This window comes from Triticum aestivum, chromosome 5A, assembly GCF_018294505.1.
Source record: "Triticum aestivum cultivar Chinese Spring chromosome 5A, IWGSC CS RefSeq v2.1, whole genome shotgun sequence".
Classification (NCBI taxonomy): domain Eukaryota; kingdom Viridiplantae; phylum Streptophyta; class Magnoliopsida; order Poales; family Poaceae; genus Triticum; species Triticum aestivum.
The window spans coordinates 448,572,285-448,597,798 of NC_057806.1; the positions used below are offsets into that span (position 1 = coordinate 448,572,285).

Sequence of the window (25,514 nt, forward strand, 5' to 3'; positions counted from 1 at the left end):
TAAATGGGAAAACTCGCTAGTCCGGCTAGCCACCGGAGCTTCCATCACCTGCACATAGAGGCAGTATGGTTATTACCTGGGAATATGATCCTCTGTTCGTCGTTGTTTTCGACGACAACCAGAGTCTCAGGGGATACTATCTACACAGGGCACACCTAGCATGTGCAGGACTATCATACATTATTTTACGTACCTCAAAGCCTGTCAGTAGACTCATAAAAGCTTCATGCAATCCGCTTTTGGCGGACGAGATTCTCTCCACCATCGTATTCATCAGCACATGGTGTTCATCTGAGATGGCCGCTCGCCCCACCAACTCCCTCAGAACATCCGATCACACACCAGACGGTGCCGGACTCTTTTGTCCGCTCTCTTCGGGAGCCGGACACTGGGAGCTTCGGGGGTCGATGGGATTATCTTCTGGCCTCACCGGACTCGGAGAGGCCCTCCGCGACGACACTTCGGGGTTGCCCACTTTCGGAGCGGAGGAGTCCGGAGGAGGCATTTCGCTCTCCATCATCTCTGGAAGAAGATGCCCCGAAGACGAGTTCATTTGAGAGGGGCTAAGGCCCGAACTGCAAAGATATATGCGATGGTTATTTTCTCAGAATAAAAAGATGGCATACCTGTACTATTAAAGTATTTCGGGTCACTTTCGACTCGCTGGAGAATTGATCCCCCCGCGGACTTTGTGCGGCAAAGGCACCCCCAAGGTAGGACCCTCTGTGGGAGACTTCTTCTCCCGTTTGGAAGCTTCGGCTTCCGAATCCCCGGGCGTAGTCCTTTTCCTCCTCCGGTCGTCTTCCTTCATGGAGACGCTCGCTCCCTCGGTTAGAATGGGCAGCGTTGGGGGCCCGCGTCCGCCTATATTATCCTTCCCAGTATCTTCCTTCAAAGGCTCCGGGTAGGGTGCGACCTGGAGCATCTTTTCCAATACCGGATTGTCCAAACCCTCAGGGAGGGGGGCCGAACACCGAATCAACTTCGCCTTTGTTAGCCAGTCCTGGTCAAAAAGCGAACTCTCAGAAATAACTTCGTAACAAACGAGAGATAGTATGTTCGGCCGAAAGATTCCTTACCTGTTGGGCGGCGCTGTTACTGCTCAGGCCCACGTCCTCGGTGATTTCCGGACACTCTACCTAAGGTCCGAAGAATGACTTGTACATCTCCTCGTGCGTCAGGCCGAGGAAATTTTGGATGACACGCGGTCCCTCGGGATTGAACTCCCACAAGCGAAGGGGCCGGCGTTTGCAAGGCTGGACTTGACAAACCAGCATAACTTGTATTACCACAACCAAACTAAAATCTCCATTGAAGAGATCTCGAATGCGGCTTTGTAGTATAGGCACGTCCTTGGCTTGACCCCAGCTCAGACCTCTGCTGATCCATGACATCAGTTGTGGTGGAGGGCCCGAGCGGAAAACAGGGGCGGCCGCCCACTTGGCACTTCTAGGAGCCGTGATGTAGAACCACTCCTGTTGCCACAATTCAAACACCTCTGGAATGGAACCTTTGGGCCATGGAGCTCCCGTCATCTTGCATATTGAGGCACCTCCACACGCTGCATGTTGTCCCTCGATCATCTTCGGCTTTACTTCAAAGGTCTTGAGCCACAGGCTAAAGTGAGGGGTAACCCGGAGGAAGGCCTCACACACGACAATAAATGTCGTGATATGAAGAAAGGAGTCCGGAGCTAGATCATGGAATCTAGCCCGTAATAAAACATCAAACCCCTAACGAAAGGATCCAGAGCAAGGCCTAGACCTCGGAGGAAGTGGGAGACAAACAAGACATTCTCGTTGGGTTCGGGGGAGGGGACGGCCTGCCCTCGGGCAGGCAGCCGATGCAAAACCTCGGCGGTCAGATATCTGGCCTCCCTCAACTTTTTGATGTCTTCTTCCGTGACGGAGGAAGGCACCCATCGGCCTTGAAGGCTAGATCCGGACATGATTGAAGGTTTGGAGCACCTGACCTGAACTTTGGGTGTTTGAGCTTGAGGTGGGGGGAGGATTCGATTGAGCACGGGAGGAAAAAATAAAAGCCTTGTCCCTTTATAAAGAGGGTGAATATCAAGCGTCCTCTCCGTGGCCGTTTGGACTTGCCAATAGTCTAGGAGTCCTAGAAGCGGTTGGGTTACCCACGCCCGTATTGATGAGAATCCCGGAATAAGGGGACACGATCTCTGCTTTAACAAGACGTGCCAAGGAAACCGCCTCGCATGACGCACTGAGGTGGGATAATAAAACGAATAAAGCCTTGGCCGTGGTGCGTCACACTACGGAATACGTCAGCAGATTAGATTTGTGTAAATATTATTCTCTTTATGGCAATATGTGGAAACTTATTTTGCAGAGCCGGACACTATCTTTGTGTTCAAAATCTTCTATGAAGTACTTGGAGGAGGAACCCGCCTTGCAATGCCGAAGACAATCTGCGCGCCGGACTCGTCGTCATTGAAGCCTGGTTCAAGGGCTACTGAGGGAGTCCTAGATTAGGGGGTGTCCGGATGGCTGAACTATACCTTTAGCCGGACTCCTGGACTATGAAGATACAAGATTGAAGACTTCGTCCCGTGTCCGGAAGGGACTTTCCTTGGCATGGAAGGCAAGCTTGGCGATACGGATATATAGATCTCCTACCATTGTAACCGACTTTGTGTAACCCTAACCCTCTCCGGTGTCTATATAAACCGGAGGGTTTTAGTCCGTAGGACAACATACAGAACAACAATCATACCATAGGCTAGCTTCTAGGGTTTAGCCTCTCCGATCTCGTGGTAGATCTACTCTTGTACTACCCATATCATCAATATTAATCAAGCAGGACGTAGGGTTTTACCTCCATCGAGAGGGTCCGAACCTGGGTAAAACTTCGTGTCCCTTGCCTCCTGTTACCATCCGGCCTAAACGCACAGTTCGGGACCCCCTACCCGAGATCCACCGGTTTTGACACCGACAGCTAGCCCCTCCTGCCTTCCCCTCCACATGAGAGAAAGGAAAGGAGGGCGCACCTAGGGTAGGCCACTAGGGCTGGCCGCCGGCTCCTTTGGGGGCACCCTAGGGCTGCCGCCCCTCCCCCTTCACCTATATATATCAGAGGAGGAAGAGGGGCAACACACATCACGATTCCCAAGCCGTGTGCGGCGCCCCTCTCCCTCTAGTTCATCCTCGGTCATATTTTCGTACTGCTCGGCGAAGCCCTGTGGAGATAGTTGCATTACCACCTTCACCACACCTTCGTGCTGCCGGAACTCATCTACTACTTCGCTTATTTTGCGAGATCAAGAAGGCAAGGACGTCATCGAGCTGAACGTGTGCTGAATGCGGAGGTGCCGTACGTTTGGTACTTGATCGGGCGGATCGTGAAGCTGCACGACTACATCAACCGCGTTGATAAACGCTTCCGCTTAACGGTCTACAAGGGTACGCAGACATACTCTCTCCTCCCGTAGCTATGCATCTCCATGGATAGATCTTGCTTGTGCGTATAATTTTTTTATTTTCCATGCAACGTTCCCCAACACCTACGTTGCCACGCTCAAGCGCGGAGGCCAAGTACCGAGTTGTAGCTAACACCATTGCCGAGTGTTCCTGGCTTCAACAACTTCTTCAGGAGTTGCGTCACGACGTCTCCCAGGCTACGGTGGTATATTGTGATAATGTATCCGCCATCTACCTCTCCGCCAACTCTGTTCATCATTGCTAGACGAAGCACATCGAGCTCGATACATTTTGTGTGCGAACATGTGGCCCTTGGACGCATTCGGGTTCTTCATGTTCTGACGGCACCCAGTTCCCTGATGTGATGACTAAGGGATTGCGTACTCTCACTTTTGAGGAGTTTCAATCCAGTCTCTGTGACTCTAGCAACGCTTTGATTATGGGGGGTGTTGAATATACGGTTTGCATGTATATCTTGTATTCTTTGCCCACCTCTTATTCCTTGTATAGATGATGTTGAGGCCGACCTTGTATATCATATATACATGCACTTTGCACCCGATCAATACATCAAGAGTTGCAACCAGTCTCCTACATCCAGTTTCTTAGAGCAACTCCAATGGGGCGACCCATTTCGTCCGCCGCCGTCCGTTTGGATTGGCGCGGACAGAAAAGTCGGCCCAACTCGCTGACCCAAACGGACACGCGTCCGCTTTCGTCCGCTTGCCGACCCATTCCCGTGTTGGAAATATGCCCTAGAGGCAATAATAAAAGTATTATTATTATATTTCCTTGTTCATGATAATTGTCTTTTATTCATGCTATAACTGTATTATCCGGAAATCGTAATACACGTGTGAATATATAGACCACAATATGTCCCTAGTGAGCCTCTAGTTGACTAGCTCGTTGTGATCAACAGATAGTCATGGTTTCCTGGCTATGGACATTGGATGTCGTTGATAACGGGATCACATCATTAGGAGAATGATGTGATGGACAAGACCCAATCCTAAGACTAGCACAAAAGATCGTGTAGTTCATTTGCTAGAGCTTTGCCAATGTCAAGTATCTCTTCCTTTGACCATGAGATCGTGTAACTCCTGGATACCGTAGGAGTGCTTTGGGTGTATCAAACGTCACAACGTAACTGGGTGGCTATAAAGGTGCACTACAGGTATCTCCGAAAGTATCTATTGTTTTATGCGGATCGAGACTGGGATTTGTCACTCCGTGTAAACGGAGAGGTATCTCTGGGCCCACTCGGTAGGACATCATCATATGCGCAATGTGACCAAGGATTTGATCACGGGATGATGTGTTACGGAACGAGTAAAGTGACTTGCCGATAACGAGATTGAACAAGGTATTGGATACCGACGATCGAATCTCGGGCAAGTAAAATACCGCTAGACAAAGGGAATTGAATACGGGATTGATTAAGTCCTTGACATCGTGGTTTCATCCGATGAGATCATCGTGGAACATGTGGGAGCCATCATGGGTATCCAGATCCCGCTGTTGGTTATTGACCGGAGAACGTCTCGGTCATGTCTGCATGTCTCCCGAACCCGTAGGGTCTACACACTTAAGGTTCGATGACGCTAGGGTTATAAAGGAAGCTTGTATGTGGTTACCGAATGTTGTTCGGAGTCCCGGATGAGATCCCGGACGTCACGAGGAGTTCCGGAATGGTCCGGAGGTAAAGATTTATATATAGGAAGTCCTGTTTCAGCCCTCGGGACAAGTTTCGGGGTCATCGGTATTGTCCCGGGACCACCGGAAGGGTCCCGGGGGCCCACCGGGTGGGGCCACCTGCCCCGGGGGGCCACATGGGCTGTAGGGGGTGCGCCTTGGCCTACATGGGCCAAGGGCACCAGCCCCAAGAGGCCCATGCGCAAGGAAACTTGGAGAGGGAAGAGTCCTAAAGGGGGAAGGCACCTCCGAGGTGCCTTGGGGAGGGTGGACTCCTCCCCATCCTTAGCCGCACCCCTTCCTTGGAGGAGGGGGCAAGGCTGCGCCCTCCCCTCTCCCTTGGCCCTATATATAGTGGGGAAAAGGAGGAGCAATCATACCTAAGGCCTTGGTTGCCTCCCTCTCCCTCCCGTGACACATCTCCTCTCCCGTAGGTGCTCGGCGAAGCCCTGCAGGATTGCCACGCTCCTCCACCACCACCACGCCGTTGTGCTGCTGTTGGATGGAGTCTTCCTCAACCTCTCCCTCTCTCCTTGCTGGATCAAGGCGTGGGAGACGTCACCGAGCTGTACGTGTGTTGAACGCGGAGGTGCCGTCCGTTCGGCACTTGATCATCGGTGATCTGAATCACGACGAGTACGACTCCATCAACCCCGTTCACTTGAACGCTTCCGCTTAGCGATCTACAAGGGTATGTAGATGCACTCTCCCTTCTACTCGTTGCTGGTCTCTCCATAGATAGATCTTGGTGTTTCGTAGGAATTTTTTTTTGAATTTCTGCTACGTTCCCCAACAGTGGCATCATGAGCTAGGTCTATTGCGTAGATTCTTTGCACGAGTAGAACACAAAGTAGTTGTGGGCGTTGATTTTGTTCAATATGCTTGCCGTTACTAGTCTTATCTTGATTCGGCGGCATCGTGGGATGAAGCGGCCCGGACCAACCTTACACGTACGCTTACGTGAGACCGGTTCCACCGACAAACATGCACTAGTTGCATAAGGTGGCTGGCGGGTGTCTGTCTCTCCCACTTTAGTCGGATCGGATTTGATGAAAAGGGTCCTTATGAAGGGTAAATAGAAATTGGCATATCACGTTGTGGTTCATGCGTAGGTAAGAAACGTTCTTGCTAGAAACCCATAGCAGCCACGTAAAACATGCAACAACAATTAGAGGACGTCTAACTTGTTTTTGCAGGGTATGCTATGTGATGTGATATGGCCAAAGGATGTGATGAATGATATGTGATGTATGAGATTGATCATGTTCTTGTAATAGGATTCACGACTTGCATGTCGATGAGTGTGACAACCGGCAGGAGCCATAGGAGTTGTCTTTATTTTTTGTATGACCTGCGTGTCATTGAAGAACGCCATGTAAACTACTTTACTTTATTGCTAAACGCGTTAGTCATAGAAGTAGAAGTAGTCGTTGGCGTGACAACTTCATGAAGACACGATGATGGAGATCATGATGATGGAGATCATGGTGTCATGCCGGTGACAAGATGATCATGGAGCCCCGAAGATGGAGATCAATGGAGCTATATGATATTGGCCATATCATGTCACAACTATATAATTGCATGTGATGTTTATTATGTTTATGCATCTTATTTGCTTAGAACGACGGTAGTAAATAAGATGATCCCTCATTAAAATTTCAAGAAGTGTTCTCCCCTAACTGTGCACCGTTGCTACAGTTCGTCGTTTCGAAGCACCACGTGATGATCGGGTGTGATAGATTCTTACGTTCACATACAACGGGTGTAAGACAGTTTTACACAGCGAAAACACTTAGGGTTAACTTGACGAGCCTAGCATGTACAGACATGGCCTCGGAACACGGAGACCGAAAGGTCGAGCATGAGTCGTATAGTAGATACGATCAACATGAAGATGTTCACCGACGTTGACTAGTCCGTCTCACGTGATGATCGGACACGGCCTAGTTTGACTCGGATCATGTAATCACTTAGATGACTAGAGGGATGTCTATCTGAGTGGGAGTTCATAAGATGAACTTAATTATCCTGAACATAGTCAAAAGACCTTTTGCAAATTATGTCGTAGCTCACGCTATAGTTCTACTGTTTAGATATGTTCCTAGAGAAAATATAGTTGAAAGTTGATAGTAGCAATTATGCGATCAGTAGAAAGCTCATGTCCTTAATGCACCGCTCAATGTGCTGAACCCCAAACGTCGTTTGTGGATGTTTCGAACATCGAACATACACGTTTTGATAACTACGTGATAGTTCAGTTAAATGGTTTAGAGTATAGGCACCAAAGACGTTTTCGAAATGTCGCGGAACATATGAGATGTTTCGAGGGCTGAAATTAAGATTTCAGGCTCGTGCCCACGTCAAGAGGTATGAGACCTCCGACGATTTTCTTAGCCTGCAAACTAAGGGAGAAAAGCTCAATCGTTGAGCTTGTGCTCAGATTGTCTGAGTACAACAATCACTTGAATCAAGTGGGAGTTGATCTTCCAGATGAAATAGTGATAGTTTCTCCGAAGTCATTACCACCAAGCTGCTAGAGCTTCGTGATGAACTATAACATATCAAGGATAGAGATGATGATCCTTGAGGTATTCGCGTTGTTTGACATCGCGAAAGTAGAAATCAAGAAGGAGCATCAATTGTTGATGGTTGGTGAAACCACTAGTTTCAAGAAGGGCAAGGGAATAAAGGGATACTTCATGAAACGGCAAATCAGCTGCTGCACCAATGAAGAAACCCGAGGTTGAACCCAAACCCGAGACTAAGTGCTTCTGTAATAAGGGGAACAACCACTGGAGCAGGATTACCCTAGATACTTGGTAGATGAGAAGGCTGGCAAAGTCGATAGAAGTATATTGGATATACATTATGTTAATGTGTACTTTACTAGTACTCCTAGTAGCACCAGGGTATTGGATACCGGTTCGGTTGCTAAGTGTTAGTAACTCGAAATAAAAGCTACGGAATAAACGGAGACTAGCTAAAGGTGAGCTGACGATATGTGTTGGAAGTGTTTCCAAGTTTGATGTGATCAAACATCGCACGCTCCCTCTACCATCAAGATTAGTATTAAACCAGAATAATTATCATTTGGTGTTTGCGTTGAGCATAGACATGATTGGATTATGTCTATCGAAATACGGTTATTCATTTAAGGAGAATAATGGTTACTCTGTTTATTTGAATAATACCTTCAATGGTCTTACACCTGAAATGAATGGTTTATTGAATCTCGATCGTAGTGATACACATGTTCATGCCAAAAGATAGTAATGATAGTACCACCTACTTGTGGCACTGCTGTGTAAGTCATATTGGTATAAAACGCATGAAGAAGCTCCATGCTGATGGATCTTTGGACTCACTCGTTTTTGAAAAGTTTGAGACATGCGAACCATGTCTATTGGTATATATGCATGAAGAAACTCCATGCAAATGGACCGTTTGAACTCACTTGATTTTGAATTACTTGAGATATGCAAATCATACCACATGGGCAAGATGACTGAAAAGCCTCGGTTTCAGTAAGATGGAACAAGATAGCAACTTGTTGGAAGTAACACATTTTGATGTGTGCAGTCCAATAAGTGCTGAGGCATGCAGTGAATATCGTTATGTTCTTACTTCACAGATGATTCGAGTAGATGTTGAGAATATTTACTTGATGAAACACAAGTCTGAATTATTGAATGGTTCAAATAATTTCAGAGTGAAGTAGAAGATCATTGAAGAGGATAAAATGTCTATGATATGATCATAGAGATGAATATCTGAGTTACGAGTTTTGGCACACAATTAAGACATTGTGGAAATTGTTTCACAATTAATACCGCCTGGAACACCATAGTGTGATGGTGTGTCCGAACATCATAGTTGCACCCTATTGGATATGGTGCGTACCATGATGTCTCTTATCGAATTACCACTATCGTTCATGGGTTAGGCATTAGAGACAACCACATTCACTTTAAATAGGGCACCACGTAATTCCGATGAGATGACACCGTATGAATTATGGTTTAGAGAAACCTAAGTTGTCGTTTCTTAAAAGTTTGGGGCTGCGACGCTTATGTGAAAAAGTTTCAGGCTGATAAGCTCAAACCCAAAGCGGATAAATACATCTTCATAGGACACCCAAAACAGTTGGGTATACCTCCTGTCTCAGATTCGAAAGCAATAAGGGATTGTTTCTAGAATCGGGTCCTTTCTCGAGGAAAAGTTTCTCTCGAAAGAATTGAGTGGGAGGATGGTGGAGACTTGATGAGGTTATTGAACCGTCTCTTCAACTAGTGTGTGGCAGGGCACAGGAAATTGTTCCTGTGGCACCTACACCAATTGAAGTGGAAGCTTATGATAGTGATCATGAAGCTTCGGATCAAGTCACTCCCAAACCTCGTAGGATGACAAGGATGCGTACTACATCAGAGTGGTACGTAATCCTGTCTTGGAAGTCATGTTGCTGGACAACAATGAACCTACGAGCTATGGAGAAGCAATGGTGGGCCCGGATTCTGATAAATGGCTTGAGGCCATAAAATCCGAGAGAGGATCCATGTATGAAAACAAAGTGTAGACTTTGGCAGAACGGCTCGATGGTCGTAAGGCTAATGAGTACAGATGGATTTCAAAAGGAAGACGGACAATGATGGTAAATGTCACCATTAAGAAAGCTCGACTTGTCGTTAAGATGTTTTCCGACAAGTTCAAGGAGTTGACTACGATGAGATTTTCTCACTCGTAGCGATGCTAAGAGTCTGTTGGAATTATATTAGCAATTACTGCATTATTTATGAAATCTTGCAAATAGGATGTCAAAACATTGTTTCCTCGACGATTTTCTTGAGGAAAGGTTGTATGTGATACAACCGGAAGGTTTTGTCAATCCCGAAATATGCTAATAAGTATGCAAAGCTCCAGCAATCCTTCTGAGGACTGGAGTGAGCATCTCGGAGTTGGAATGTATGCTTTGATGATGATCAAAGATTTTGGGTGTATACAAAGTTTATGAGAAACTTATATTTCCAAAGAAGTGAGTGGGAGCACTATAGAATTTCTGATGAGTATATGTTGATCAGAAATGATATAGAATTTCTAGAAAGCATATAGGGTTATTTGAAAGGTGTTTTTCAATAGAAAACCTGGATTAAGCTACTTGAACATTGAGCATCGAGATCTATAAGGATAGATCAAAATGCTTAATAATACTTTCAAATGAGCACATACCTTGACATGATCTTGAAGGTGTTCAAGATGGACCAGTCAAAGAAGGAGTTCTTGCCTGAGTTGTAAGGTACGAAGTTAAGACTTAAAGCTCGACCACGGCAAAATAGAGAGAAAGGACGAAGGTCGTCCCCTATGCTTAAGACGTAGGCTCTACAGTATGCCGTGCTGTGTACCGCACCGAAAGTGTGCCTTGCCATGAGTCAGTCAAGGGGTACGAGAGTGATCCATCAATGGATCATAGGACAGCGGTCAAAGTTATCCTTAGTAACTAGTGGACTAAGGAATTTTTCTCGATTATGGAGGTGGTAAAAGAGTTCGTCGTAAAGGTTACGTCGATGCAAGCTTAACACCTATCCGGATAGCTCTGAGTAGAGAGACCGGATACATATAATGGAGCAATAATTTAGAATAGCTCCAAGTAGAACAGTTGTTTGGAATAGCTCCAAATAGAGCGTGGTAGCTGCATCTAGGAGATGACATGGAGATTTGTAAAGCACACACGGATCTGAAAGGTTCAGACCCGTTGACTAAAACCTCTCTCACAAGCAACATGATCAAACATAAAACTCATTGAGTGTTAATCACATAGTGATGTGAACTAGACTACTGACTCTAGTAAACTCTTGGGTATTAGTCACATGGCGATGTGACCTGTGAGTGTTAATCACATGGCGATGTGAACTAGATTATTGACTCTAGTGCAAGTGGGAGACTGTTGGAAATATGCCCTAGAGGCAATAATAAAAGTATTATTATTATATTTCCTTGTTCATGATAATTGTCTTTTATTCATGCTATAACTGTATTATCCGGAAATCGTAATACACGTGTGAATATATAGACCACAATATGTCCCTAGTGAGCCTCTAGTTGACTAGCTCGTTGTGATCAACAGATAGTCATGGTTTCCTGGCTATGGACATTGGATGTCGTTGATAACGGGATCACATCATTAGGAGAATGATGTGATGGACAAGACCCAATCCTAAGACTAGCACAAAAGATCGTGTAGTTCATTTGCTAGAGCTTTGCCAATGTCAAGTATCTCTTCCTTTGACCATGAGATCGTGTAACTCCTGGATACCGTAGGAGTGCTTTGGGTGTATCAAACGTCACAACGTAACTGGGTGGCTATAAAGGTGCACTACAGGTATCTCCGAAAGTATCTATTGTTTTATGCGGATCGAGACTGGGATTTGTCACTCCGTGTAAACGGAGAGGTATCTCTGGGCCCACTCGGTAGGACATCATCATATGCGCAATGTGACCAAGGATTTGATCACGGGATGATGTGTTACGGAACGAGTAAAGTGACTTGCCGATAACGAGATTGAACAAGGTATTTGATACCGACGATCGAATCTCGGGCAAGTAAAATACCGCTAGACAAAGGGAATTGAATACGGGATTGATTAAGTCCTTGACATCGTGTTTCATCCGATGAGATCATCGTGGAACATGTGGGAGCCATCATGGGTATCCAGATCCCGCTGTTGGTTATTGACCGGAGAACGTCTCGGTCATGTCTGCATGTCTCCCGAACCCGTAGGGTCTACACACTTAAGGTTCGATGACGCTAGGGTTATAAAGGAAGCTTGTATGTGGTTACCGAATGTTGTTCGGAGTCCCGGATGAGATCCCGGACGTCACGAGGAGTTCCGGAATGGTCCGGAGGTAAAGATTTATATATAGGAAGTCCTGTTTCGGCCATCGGGACAAGTTTCGGGGTCATCGGTATTGTACCGGGACCACCGGAAGGGTCCCGGGGGCCCACCGGGTGGGGCCACCTGCCCCGGGGGGCCACATGGGCTGTAGGGGGTGCGCCTTGGCCTACATGGGCCAAGGGCACCAGCCCCAAGAGGCCCATGCGCAAGGAAACTTGGAGAGGGAAGAGTCCTAAAGGGGGAAGGCACCTCCGAGGTGCCTTGGGGAGGATGGACTCCTCCCCATCCTTAGCCGCACCCCTTCCTTGGAGGAGGGGGCAAGGCTGCGCCCTTCCCCTCTCCCTTGGCCCTATATATAGTGGGGAAAAGGAGGAGCAATCATACCTAAGGCCCTTTGGTTGCCTCCCTCTCCCTCCCGTGACACATCTCCTCTCCCGTAGGTGCTCGGCGAAGCCCTGCAGGATTGCCACGCTCCTCCACCACCACCACGCCGTTGTGCTGCTGTTGGATGGAGTCTTCCTCAACCTCTCCCTCTCTCCTTGCTGGATCAAGGCGTGGGAGACGTCACCGAGCTGTACGTGTGTTGAACGCGGAGGTGCCGTCCGTTCGGCACTTGATCATCGGTGATCTGAATCACGACGAGTACGACTCCATCAACCCCGTTCACTTGAACGCTTCCGCTTAGCGATCTACAAGGGTATGTAGATGCACTCTCCCTTCTACTCGTTGCTGGTCTCTCCATAGATAGATCTTGGTGTTTCGTAGGAAATTTTTTTGAATTTCTGCTACGTTCCCCAACATCCCGACCTATTTTTAAGCCAGATTTGTGTCGGCGCGGACACAAGACGGACGCGCGTGCTCGCCCTCTCTCCTCCCCGGGCCCGCTGGTCAGTGGTACATTGGCCTCTCCACATCAAACAGCACACCCTCGCCCGCCTGCTTCGTCGCCGACGCCGCCGGCCATTTTTTTCGATAAAAAAGGATACATAGATAGTTCTAGCATACACAGATAAAATAAAAGACCAACTACTCGTCGATTTCCGACTCCGACTCGGTAATGTCCTCCTCCGACGTCTGAATGTAGGCGTCAGCATGCTGCTCGTCTTCGAAATCCCAACCCGACGTTTCTCGTAGCTTCAGTTTCAATTGAGCGGCCTGCTTCCGCGCACGCTTGTCCTCCCGATAGGCGGCTCGCTCCGTCCTCCTCGCGTCCCTCTCCGTCCTTCTTTGCTTGTAGAACTGGCGCTCATCGACGATGTCCTGCGAGAAGCGTTCGTGCCACACCACCATGGCTTCCACGTCCATCTCGGCGATGACGAGGCGACGCTGCCGCCTCCGGTGGACACGACGATGCTCGTCTGTGAAAAGCCGCGGGAGAGGCGCGAGATCCTGTGCCCGCTGGCTTGACACATCGGGAAAATTCATACCCCGACGAGGCCTCAGGAGGCGCCATGCCGCCGCGTCGTGCACGCGGGCCGCCTCCTCTGCGGTGTCGAAGGTGCCGAGGATGAGGCGTTTCTTGCCAAACCAGATCTCGGAGGAGAAGGCGCCGGAGCGGCGCTCGCGGACTCCGCGAAAATCCGAAGCGCCCAGGCGGCACATCGACATGGTGGCGCAGAGGCGATGAGGCTAGTGAGAGGGGGCGAGACGAGTGGGCGACGGACATAGTGTAGAGGGAGCGCCTTCTTATAACGAGCGCCGGCCGTGGCGCGCGCGCGAACCTTTCCGGCGCGCTGGAGCGCCAAAATCAGCGCGCGCTGGAGCCGCTTTTTCCCCCGCGCGCTGGAGCGCCAAAACCAGGACGACGGCATGGCCGCTGATATGATCTAAAATGCGCGCGGTCATGAAACCCTGCCGACCCAAATCTAAAAGAAGGCGGGCGGCCGATCTAAATGGACAAAAATGCCGTCCGTTTGAGTCGGCCCATTGAACTTGCTCTTAGGAATAGAAAAACTCAACTAGGGCAAGTGGATTATCTAGTTATGTCACCCTCCTATCCGCTAATCTTCTGGTTTTACTGTCACTCTCCCTACCCTTGCTTCGCGTTCAAGTTCCACACACACAGCCCGAGTACTTTTACCCTCACCAGACGAGTCAGAGAAAGAGAGAGAGAGGATGTGCTATTCGCCGATAGGCATATATACGCCCAGTTTGTTTAACTGCAACTCGCATGTCGGCCTTGGCAAGGCGACACGTCCGCCGGTCGTCGGCTCCGCTCAATCACCGAGCCGCGCTCGCTGGTCGGCTGCTCCGCGAGAGTGGTAGCGATACGATTTTTCAAAAGAAGAAAACACAGCGCCGCGCGGCTCGCGCAAAACTTGGAGCAATCCACCTCCTGGGCGGTGGGCGAGCTCGTATTGTATTCGCCGCCGTGTTCGTGCACACCAGACGGGAGCCACTCCAGCATTACACGACCCGTCCAATCACGCCGGGGAATCCTCCGGTGGGCGGTTGGGTGGGCGGCCGGGGAACATGCTCCTACCATCAAAAAGTCAGAGCCGCGCCCGTAATCAAACACTAGTGGTTTTGCGCAGGTAACATGGTTGGATGCCATTTGCAGCTAACATTGCGGGAGTAATATATGTTGGCATGAGATTTGCTGGATCTGGAGAATCGGAGGATGTCTGTGGCTTTATCACGTACGCCTCTCGCTGATTGCTACTGGAGTTTGGCAAACTTAAATGTGTGTTGAGGTTTATATTACTTAACGAACAATGACGTCCAAGATTAGTGATTCTGTTTCTTGTAATGTGTATATGTACTGGTTAGTCTATGCGTACATCTCAGAAAATTATGCTTGGGCCGCTATATAAGACCGGGCGTACTGCTCACTTGATTCCACCAACTGCCATAGCATCCTAACTCCCTAAGTGTGGAATTAAAATGGAGACTTCTACTATACTATGGCTCCTCTACGTCTCGGCCGCTTCTTGCGTCCTCTACAAGGTCTTCCTCTGTGGCAGAAACAACCCAAAGACGAGCTCCAGCAATGCGCGACGGCCGCCGGGACCGACGCCAATCCCTTTCGTCGGCAACATCTTCCACCTGCAAGGCGAGCCGCACCACGCCCTGGCAAGGCTCGCCGGGGTGTACGGCCCCGTCATGTCCTTGAAGCTCGGCACGACCACTGCCATCGTCGCCTCCTCCGCGTCGGGCGCCCGTGACATCCTGCAGAAGTACGACCACCTCCTGGCCGCGCGGTCCATCACCGACGCCGGGCGCGCGCTGGGAAACCACGAGCGCTCCATCGTGTGGCTGCCGTGCACCAGCCCGCTCTGGAAGCGCCTCCGCGCCGTGTGCACCAACCACCTATTCTCGGCGCGCGGCCTCGAAGCGACGCGGGCCGTGCGGGAAGAGAAGGTGAGGGAGCTGGTCGGCTCCCTCCGCGCACACCACGCCGGCGAGGCCGTGGACGTCGGCCGTGTCGTGTTCTCCGGGGTGCTAAACCTCGTGTCCAACGTGCTGTTCTCCGAGGACGTGGCCGACATGAGCTCGCACCGCGCGCAGGAGCTGGAGGTGCTCATCAGGGGCATGGTGGAGGAGTTCACCAAGCCCAACTTGTCGGACCTCTTCCCGGTGCTCTCCGCGCTAGACTTGCAGGGCCGCCGCCGGCGCACCACTCAGTACCTGAGGCGGTTCAATGACTTCTTCGACCCGATCATCGGCCGCCGTATGAAATACGAAGGCGAAAGGAAAGATGATTTCTTAGACGTGCTACTCCAGCTTCATTCCGTGGATCAGCTCAGCCTCGAGGCTCTCAATTGCTTTCTTTCGGTACGTATGTAAGTCATTTTCATACTAGGAGTACTTAGCTAGCCGTGTATGCTGGTAGCCTAGTAGTACGAAATGGTGTTGTGTCCGTACAAAAGTACTCCGCAATCCAAAGGATAAAATCTTCTCGGGCAATTTCTTTTTTTGAATGGAGGCAAAAGATTTGCCTCATCTATTAAATAAGAGAGGAATAGCAAAAGAAAAATCAGTTGCAGAAGGTAAAACTAGAGGCAATGGCTTAAAAAATACTTTAGTATAACAATGTGCTATTTGAGGATCTTTTGATTGATTTTGGTTTTGTTTCTTCTATGTAATCTGATGCACTATGTAGGTATTCAATTAATTAATTGTTTGCAAATATGAATTTCAAAATGTGCAATAATCAAATATCTCCATTTTTTATAATTCACATATGATTTAGATGGAAATGAGAACATTGTCATAGAAACTTATGTCATCTGATGTAATCTGATGCACTCTATAATTCACATATAATTCCTATATATTGAATTAAAGTGGAGACTTCTACATATTTCACATATGATTTAGTTTCTTCGATGTAATCTGATGCACTCTCTAGATATTCAATAAATTAATCGTCTGCAAAAATGATTTTGAAAATGTGCAATTATCAAACGTCTCCATTTTGTATAGTTCACATATGGTTTAGATGGAAATGATAACATTGACATAAAAAGTATGCCATATAAAGTAGCTTTTAGTTAACAATTCGAGTACGTATACAAGTAGGGCGTTTTGGAGGACGAGCACCATGGAGCTCTTTCTTTTGAAGAAAAAAAACCGGAATCACCTTGAAGTTTTAAAAGATTCTGAAAACAATCACACACATTCATGTTGATGTTTTTTATATGTGTGTAAAATTTAAAGATGATATACATTATAATGAGAGCTACACAAAATGACAAATTCACGCATTTTAATAGTGAACAGTGCATGCACTATTTACCACTTTCAATCATGATTTTATCTTTTTAGTGTAGCTCTCATAATAGTGTATATCATCTTCAAATTTAACACTCACATAGTATACATCCGTCTGAACGAACGTGATTGTTTTCTGATTTTTCTTGAAACTTCAAAATGTGAAGAAAAAAATCAATGTTTTAAAAAGGGCTCCATGGAGCTCGTCCTCCATTTAGCATTTTCGTGCATCTACAAAATATAATGGTGAAAAATGTGTATCAAAGATATGGGGCTTCAGGCATGTAACTGGATAAACTGCCGGTGCCCTTACACGTTGCTCCCCTCATGGTGCACATCTTATCTGTAGAGATTTTTAATTGCGGCAGTGATCGATCAAGGTTTTGTTTCTTTGGTTTTTTATATGTCAAGTGCACGTGCGTAGGCTGCCGGATATCAATATGTAGACTTGTAGTGGTCTAGTGGATAGAGCGGCCACTATCGTGCCCAAGTCGATCATTTGACTATCAACATTGACTAATAAGTATTCATGCAGAAGCAGTATACGCACTCCATCGATATTAATTATGCAATTAGATATCTATCACAGCTAGGGAACGATATTAACTGTTTGTATTGAGGTTGAAAAGGCGCCAGGAGTAAGCATGGAGTTTGGCCTTCGCCTAGTGTCGTCTAGGTGGGGCTTAAGCTCCCTAGGCGTGGTTTAGGCAGTTATATAGTTTTCACTATCAGTGATGTACCATGGTATTATATGTGTATCTATTAATTTAGAGCAGATAAATAAGTTCAGTACAACAACTTTCATTGAAATATGATTCATTTGACATAGACTTCCAATTAGACACTAGGCAAGGTTCGTCATTGCCTACGTGTAAGCATGCCTAAGCGAATCCTAGGCACCGCCTCTCTGAATCCTAGGCACCGCCTCTTTCATCGGAGGTTTGTACAACACTCCAACGGGGACCTAAACTAACGAGAAAAATATTCGGTGTCTCCAGGACTTGTTCGTGTCAGGGGCGGAGACTAACTCGATCACAGTGGAGTGGACGATGGCTGAGCTACTCCGGCAACCGGCCGTGATGTCAAAGGTTCGCGCCGAGTTGCGGGAAGCTCTCGGCTCGAAGCAGCACCCTGATGAGTCCGACGTCGGCAGGATGCCATACCTGCGCGCCGTGGTGATGGAGACCATGCGGCTTCACCCGCCGAGCCCACTCCTGATGCCACACGAGGCCATGGCCGACGGAGCCGAGGTCGGCGGCTTCGCTGTGTCCAAGGGCACCAAGCTGATCGTCAATCTGTGGGCCATCATGCGAGACCCAGCGCTGTGGAAGCAGCCCGAGGAGTTCATCCCTGAGAGATTCCTAGGGGCGGACATGGATTTCCGGCGCAAGGACCAGGGGGAGTTCATGCCGTTCGGGGCAGGAAGGAGGGCGTGCCCTGGGACACCCATGGCCACGAGGGTGGTGACGCTGATCCTCGCGTCTGTACTTCACGCGTTTGAGTGGAGATTGCCCGACGGGATGCAGCCATGCGACGTCGATGTTAGGGGCCGGTTTGGCACGTCGCTCAAAATGGTCACGCCACTCAAGGCCGTGCCGGTGCCGTTGTTCTAGTAGCTAGAGTTGCACCGATGTCCTTCTTAATTAGTCTCATTATGCACGCAGGGCACACATGATCACTGCGGCTATTTGATTTCAGGTTGATTTGAAAACTATCCTTAGGTGATACTGTGAGACAAGTGATCATAGTCATGTAAAAATACTAAGTGACGCCAATGAAGGATAAATCTTAATTTCAGTGCAAGCTCTGACACGTAGATCAGCAAAGGGCCGAGTGTGAACTAAGCCTAGCTTAGATGATTAGGGTTTTTATGGTGGAACCAGCCCATTAATATTTAAGTTCTAGACTTGGCACTGGTGCTCGTATTTTTCTAGATTTATTTTAGGCTTCCTGGCGATGTTTATTTAGTGGGGGGAGACGTTCCCGTCGATTATGGAGGCGTCTATGATGACCACCTCAAGATATGATATTGGCTCAGTATTTCAGAGGTGCTCATAAAAATAGAGTGTGTATGCGTGCATTCACGAGGGTGAGTATATATGTATTTATATGCGCGTCAACGGTTGTACTGTGTAAAAAAAAAAGTAAGATACGAGTGCCTAGATTAAATAGTAAGTATATTTTTCTTCGAAAAGAAAGATTACCTCGGCCCTACATCAATCTATACACACAATCATTTATTAGGAAGTTTCAAGTATTAAGCTCCAGTAAAAGAAAATAAAAAAGGATAAATTGCCATGACCGGCAAAAATAAGACAAAATGTCTACACACATCTTATTATTAGACCGTCATCCAAACCAGTTCTACATAGCTCGTACTATCATCTCCCACCATTGCATCCATTGGCCATAAGCTTCCTCGCTACCGCATAATGTAGTATGATTACATATGGATTCATCCAGATGCTCTATACATAACTTGTAAATAATTTTTTTGAATCTTTGCTCTGTTAAACACACAATCATTCCGACAATTTCAAATAACCCAAAGTAATGCACAAACTCCCACAGAAATTAGTACCGCAATATTGAGTGGGGCGTTATGGAGGACGAGCTACATGGAGCTCGTTATCGCCAGGGTTGGTACTTCTCAGGATCAGGCCTAGTGGCGTATTCCTCTCATGTATTTCACGTGCAGTCAATTTCCGAGCTCCCGTATCCCCATTTATGCACATTGTTATCTCGAAACAGGCTATTGCCCATTTTATAGATAAAGCAAATGACTATACAACCGCGCTCCAACCAGAGTCATAAACGAAGAATGATGGGGCAGCAGCACAAATACGCCCAAATGAAAGAAGACGAAACATAGAAGGCCTCCAGGGGCAAGCTACGGAGTAGGCGAACGGTCGGATAGCCGGCGCGCGGAAGACAACGGAGCGTCCAGATACAGCTGAAGCCGGTCACGATCCCTCGGCCTAGTGAGCAGATGCCAGTGCTGCAAGAAGGCAAAAAATTTGAAGAACGAGTCAGACCACGCCGCGGGAACACCCGCTCAATCACCATCTTATTGTGAGTAGTCCAAAGGGTCCACATCATAGCCGCGAAGATGAGCCAGAACAGTCGGCGCTTACGGCCAACCTGAGTGGCCCTTACCTGCAGAAACTCTGCAAGGTCATGGGCCTCCCACTCCGGTCCCAGAGCCTCACGAACAAAGCATAAAAGTGCCCGCGCTTCTACGCATGAGAACAAAACGTGCGTTCCCGTTTCCAGGACGTGGCAGAGGGGGCAAAGGCCATTGCCCGGTGCATGGCGTTTCAGCACCTCGGTCCCCGAAGGTAAATGGTCTATGAGAAGGTGCCAAACGAAAATCTTGATCTTCAGGGGCATAGGTGCCTTCCACAATGGGGATAACCACTGGAGAACCGGCAACCGACATAGCGCCTGATAAGATGAGCTAACGGAGAATTCTCCCGAAGGAGAGAGGCTCCAAGAAACAAAGTCAGGATCCTGGGACATAGGAAGAGGGACTACTTCCCTTAATTCTGTCCATTCTTCTACCCCGGCTGGTCCGAATGAGCGGCGGAATGCAATATTCCATCCCTCATCCAAAGCAGCTGCAAATACAAGAACAGTCGGGTCGTCACAAATCGCAAAGAGCCTCAGAAACCGCATGCGGAGAGGCTCTCCATCAAGCCAGGGGTCCAACCAGAACTGGATCCCAGACCCATTGCCAACCGAGAACTGCAAGCCCAGCCTAATCTCATCTTTGATGTCCTGAATCAATTTCCAAAACTGGGATCCAGCCGAGTGCGTGCAAGCCAAGAGGGGCTGGCCATGCAAGTACTTGGACTCAATCAGCTGCAGCCACAAGCCTCCATCTCCTCGCAAGATCTGCCACACCCAGCGAAGCATGAGCGCAACGTTCATACGGCGAGACGCAGGGATGCCCAACCCCCCTCGGTCCTTCGGCAAGCAGATGTCAGCCCATTTCACCATGTGGTACTTAGGCCGACCATCCCCTGCCTGCCAGAAGAACCTAGCCAGCTCCTTGTCAAAGGAGCTATGTACACCTTCAGGCAAGATGTACATCCCCATCATGTACATGGGGAGGCTGGCAAGGTTAGAGCTAATAAGGACAATTTTGCTTCCTTTAGAAGTGGACCTACCGCACCAGGGCTCCGCACGGGACGCTACTCGTCCCACAAGCGGATCATACCCACTCACGAAAATCCTAGACTCAGCCAGGGGCATCCCCAAGTAAGATACGGGGAATGAAGCCAACCTACAATTGAGGTTATCCACGATCCTGAGCTGCTCAGCCCCCGAGTAACCAAGGACCACAACCTCGCTCTTATCAAAGTTAATCTTAAGTCCAGACATTTCCTCAAAGCAAAGCAAAGGGAACTTAAGATTAACAATGTCCGAATCCGAGCCTCCTACCATAATCATGGTGTCATCCGCGTACTACAAGTGGGTTACCCCTCTATCTGGAATGAGGTGCTAACCACACCCTTAAGGTGGCCGGCCAGCTTGGCCTTATCTAGGATGCCAGCAAGGGCATCAACTGCAAGGTTGAAGAGCAAGGGGGAGATAGGATCCCCTTGCTTTACCCCCTTGGAGGCCTGGAAGAAGGGACCCACTTCACCATTGATGTTGATCGTCGTGTTGCCAGATCTAACCAATCGCATGATCTAGGAGCACCACCGCTCGTCAAATCCTCGTCGCTGCACCACCAACCTCAAAAAGGACCAGTCCAAACGGTCATATGCCTTTTGGAAGTCCAATTTGAGGAAGACCCCCTTAAGCCCCTTCGACGCCACCTCATGGACAATCTCATGAAGGGCAAGAATCCCGTCATGGATCCGCCGGCCCTTCAGGAACACGGACTGAAGGGGGTGGGAAATCCTTTCCGCCACGGGGGACAAATGGGTCGCGCAAACCTTCGCAAAGATTCCCTCCAACACATTGATCATCGTGATGGGATGGAATTGCCGAATATCCGTAGCCCCAACAACTTTGGGGATAAGAGATATGACACGATAGTTAATCCCAGCCATGTCCAAAGTTCCAATATAAAACTCATGGAACATGGGCATAATGACCGGACGCAAGATCTCCCAGAATTTCTGGAAGAAGACTACAGGAAGGCCATCGGGCCCTGGGGCCGAGCAAGCTTTCATAGAAGCAATCGCCCGTACCACCTCCTCGGGAGAAAAGGGGAGAGTAAGCTCCGCATTCTCCGCATCGGAGACCTGATCTGCAAGCGGCCAGAAGTCAGCGCAGAGGAAGACACTTCCATGCGGCTCAGCCGAAAACAACTCCTTATAGAAGGAGTAAATATGGGTGGAGATGTCCACTGGGCTCTCCAGGAGAACAACCCCACCCAGAGGAAAGGGATGGCACATTTCCATCTGCGGCCATTGGCTATCGCCTAGAAGTAGGCAGTGTTCGCATCCCCCTTAAGGAGCCAGTTCTGCCCCCCTCGACGCTGCCGAAATAGCTCCTCACTCTTGTCTCAGGCGAAGCAGCCGAGTCTGGCCGCGCATGCACAAGTGCCATCGCGAGATCAATTATATATGAGGGAGCAATACAGTGGAACATTGGCACATCTTGGGAACAACTCATCTGAGTCAGCCACCACCTAGCTACGACCATTGTATGAGTCCTCCTCAGTCACGATTGTTTTCCCCCGGCTGCACATCTCCTTCGGCATCTCTTTCCCCCATTGCCTGATTCTGAAGAAATCCAAACATCCTGACATGCATCACACCCATGGGCATCATCATTCGCAATTCGGCCCCTAGAATAAATCCAGCGTCCAACCTAGGAACGAAGCTGCATCCCAAACAAAACGAACATGACGTCTGATCTACTAGGCTTGATCGACGGTGGTGAGTAATATTTCGGTGACGAACGCGATGGCAAATTCAGGTTGCAAAAAAAACCACTAGCGCATCCCAGACCGGCCAACAAAAAACGAGATCTGGCAAAAGATTGCCCTGAATTGCTCTCCTCGAAGAAGCACTCCATTGCATCCATGGCGAAAGTGCTTTCCTCCAGTGTGGCAGAGGAAGGGGATGGTGAGCATAAGGAAAGAAAAGTCCACCTATACAGACTCATGGGCCCATCGAATTAATGACCCATTAGCCACCAATCCTGGCGCTGGGGGAAATTCATATCATTACATCACATCAGGTTCGACCCATGTATGAATCAAGCACAGGAGCCCATGGCACCTGCGTATTTCCAAATAACAGGGAGCGTATTGAGCTGTAAAGCAGCGTCACGCGCATCACAATGTTATAAAGATTGACCAAGATTACGAGCACCATGTAGCTCGTCCTCCATTGAGCATTTTCGTGCAATATTGTGCTACACCCCACCTAAGCAGTTACTATACAAATTTGATATACTTGTAGGTGGCGGTACATTAAAAGATGCATGTATTGTTCGCCACATAAGCCTGGCAAGTGGGCAAAGAAATAAGTGTTGAATTGTTTCCTGATGGTCACATAAACAATTCACTATCTTAACACCTACATTTTACCAAATTACCCTTGGTAAGGGCATCTCTAACACCGACCAGCAAACCTCCCGCATGCGTTCGGATCGCGCTGCCTGGGTAGTAGAAGCCATCCAACGTAGGCTTGTATCGGTCTGCGGCGTGGTCCCGACTCTATTTCTCCCGCAAACTGGAGACAAATAGGGGGCGAGGGAGGGGTGTCGATGTCAAAACCGGCGGATCTCGAGTAGGGGGTCCCGAACTGTGCATCTAGGATTGATGGTAACAGGAGACAGGGGACACGATGTTTACCCAGGTTCGGGCCCTCTCTATGGAGGTAATACCCTATGTTCTGCTTGATTGATCTTGATGAATATAAGTGTTACAAGAGTTGATCTACCACGAGATCGTAATGGCTAAACCCTAGAAGTCTAACCTGTATGACTATGGTAATGAATGTGTCCATTCCGGACTAACCCCTCTGGTTTATATAGACACTGGGAATCTAGGGTTTACATAGAGTCGGTTACATAAGAAGGGATCTTCATAGTCGGTCGCCAAGCTTGCCTTCCACGCCAAGGAGAATCCAATTCGGACACAGGTACAGTCTTCGGCCTTCACGTCTTCACAGCCCATCAGTCCGGCCCATGGATAACAGGCCGGACGCCCGAGGACCCCTTAGTCCAGAACTCCCTCAATAGCCCCTGAACCTGGCTTCAATGACGAGGAGTTCGACGCGCAGATTGTCTTCGGCATTGCAAGGCGGGTTCCCTTCTATCCGAACTTCAAGATAGTCTTCGGATGCGATGATAGTATCCGGACCTGTCACACACACACCATACATAACCACAGAGAGAATATATTTTTACACGAGTCTAATCTGCTGATGACCTCACGTCTGTCCAGTCATAATTTCGAACCATTTTTCGTCTGCCGCTCCTTGTTTCGAGACGCGGTTGCCATTGGCACGTCTTGTCGAAGCAGAGATCATGTCCCCTTATTACGGGATTCTCATCAATATGGGCATGGGTAACCCAACCGTGTCGTTTATACAACCCTTGGGAATAGGCGAATCTTAAGGCTTGTGAGGAGGCGTTCAATATTTATTTGCCTTTATAAGGGGATAAGGATTCCCTCTTCCTCTCTCATGCCCTCTCTTTGTCTCCGCCTTTCCGATCTCGAGCTCTAGCGCCCAAATTCTCATCTCCTTTCCACTCAAGCAACCATGTCCGGATCCGGAGGCCGAGGCAAGTGGATGGTTTCCTCCGTCAAGGAGGAGGACATTACTGAGCTTCGGGCGGCCGGATATTCGGTGAAGGAGATCGCTCATCGCCTGCCGACCGAGGGACAAGTCGTCCCCACACCAGAGCCCACCGAGAGGGTAGTGTCCATCCCCCATTTTCTTCCACGGGCTAGGGTTTCCACTCCACCCTTTCATCCACGGGCTAATGTATTATTACGGGATAGATTTCCATGATCTGTCCCTGAATTCTTTCCTCAACATTTCGGCGTTTATCGTCGTGTGTGAGGCCTTCCTCCGCATCCAACCCCACTCCGGGCTATGGCTCAAAGTTTTTAACGTGAAGCCAAAGGTGGTGGATGGCCAGCAGGCGGAGTGCGGAGGAGCCATGGTGAGCAAGCTGTCCAACGTCTCCTGGCCCAAAGGCACCTTTGTGGACACGGTAAAGGAGTGGTAGAAGCAGTGGTTCTACATCACAGAACCTCGCGGCACCACCTGGGCCGCAGCTGTCGAATTCCGCTTCGGCACTCCCATGCGACTCACCTCCTGGGTCGAGAAGAGTCCGGACTGGGGTTCCCCTGACGAGCTGATAGCGTTACAGACGCACGTTCAAAGCATGGTGACCATGAAAGTCAAGCTCGTTGATGTGATCTAGGTGATGCTAGTTTGCCGGATCCTTTCGTGCCAGCGCCGAGGCCGTCCTCTGTGGGAGTTCAATCTGAAGAAGCATCAGACCCTGGTGAGGCTCTTCGAGACTACTCATGAAGGCGCATGGAAGTTGCTCTTTAAGGGAAACGAGAAACCACCGGCCACGGATTCAGACTGTGGTCACGATTGTAAACACCTCGCCAGCGAGGTATGTTATTTTTTGATGTAGCCCCAACTTAATCGTTTCAAGGATGATGTCTGAGCTTATGATTGCATTTTCAGGACTGGATGGAGAGGGTGAAGCGGATCCAGTGTCCGGCTCTGCTGCCTGAAGAACCGATCATCCCGCATCTAGCGAAGATGCTGGTGTCAGCGCCTTATAA

The 25,514-nt window shown here is 48.7% G+C and overlaps 1 protein-coding gene across 1 annotated transcript; it reads left to right on the forward strand.

Annotated features, from left to right (window-relative positions):
• The first annotated feature begins 14,888 nt into the window (after positions 1–14,888).
• Positions 14,889–18,535, forward strand: LOC123107134 (cytochrome P450 76M5). The gene is made up of 2 exons (XM_044529141.1): positions 14,889–15,799; positions 17,737–18,535. Exons 1-2 carry the CDS (start codon positions 14,909–14,911, stop codon positions 18,349–18,351), a joined length of 1,506 nt encoding a protein of 501 aa, XP_044385076.1. The 5' UTR covers positions 14,889–14,908; the 3' UTR covers positions 18,352–18,535.
• The last annotated feature ends 6,979 nt before the right edge of the window (positions 18,536–25,514 follow it).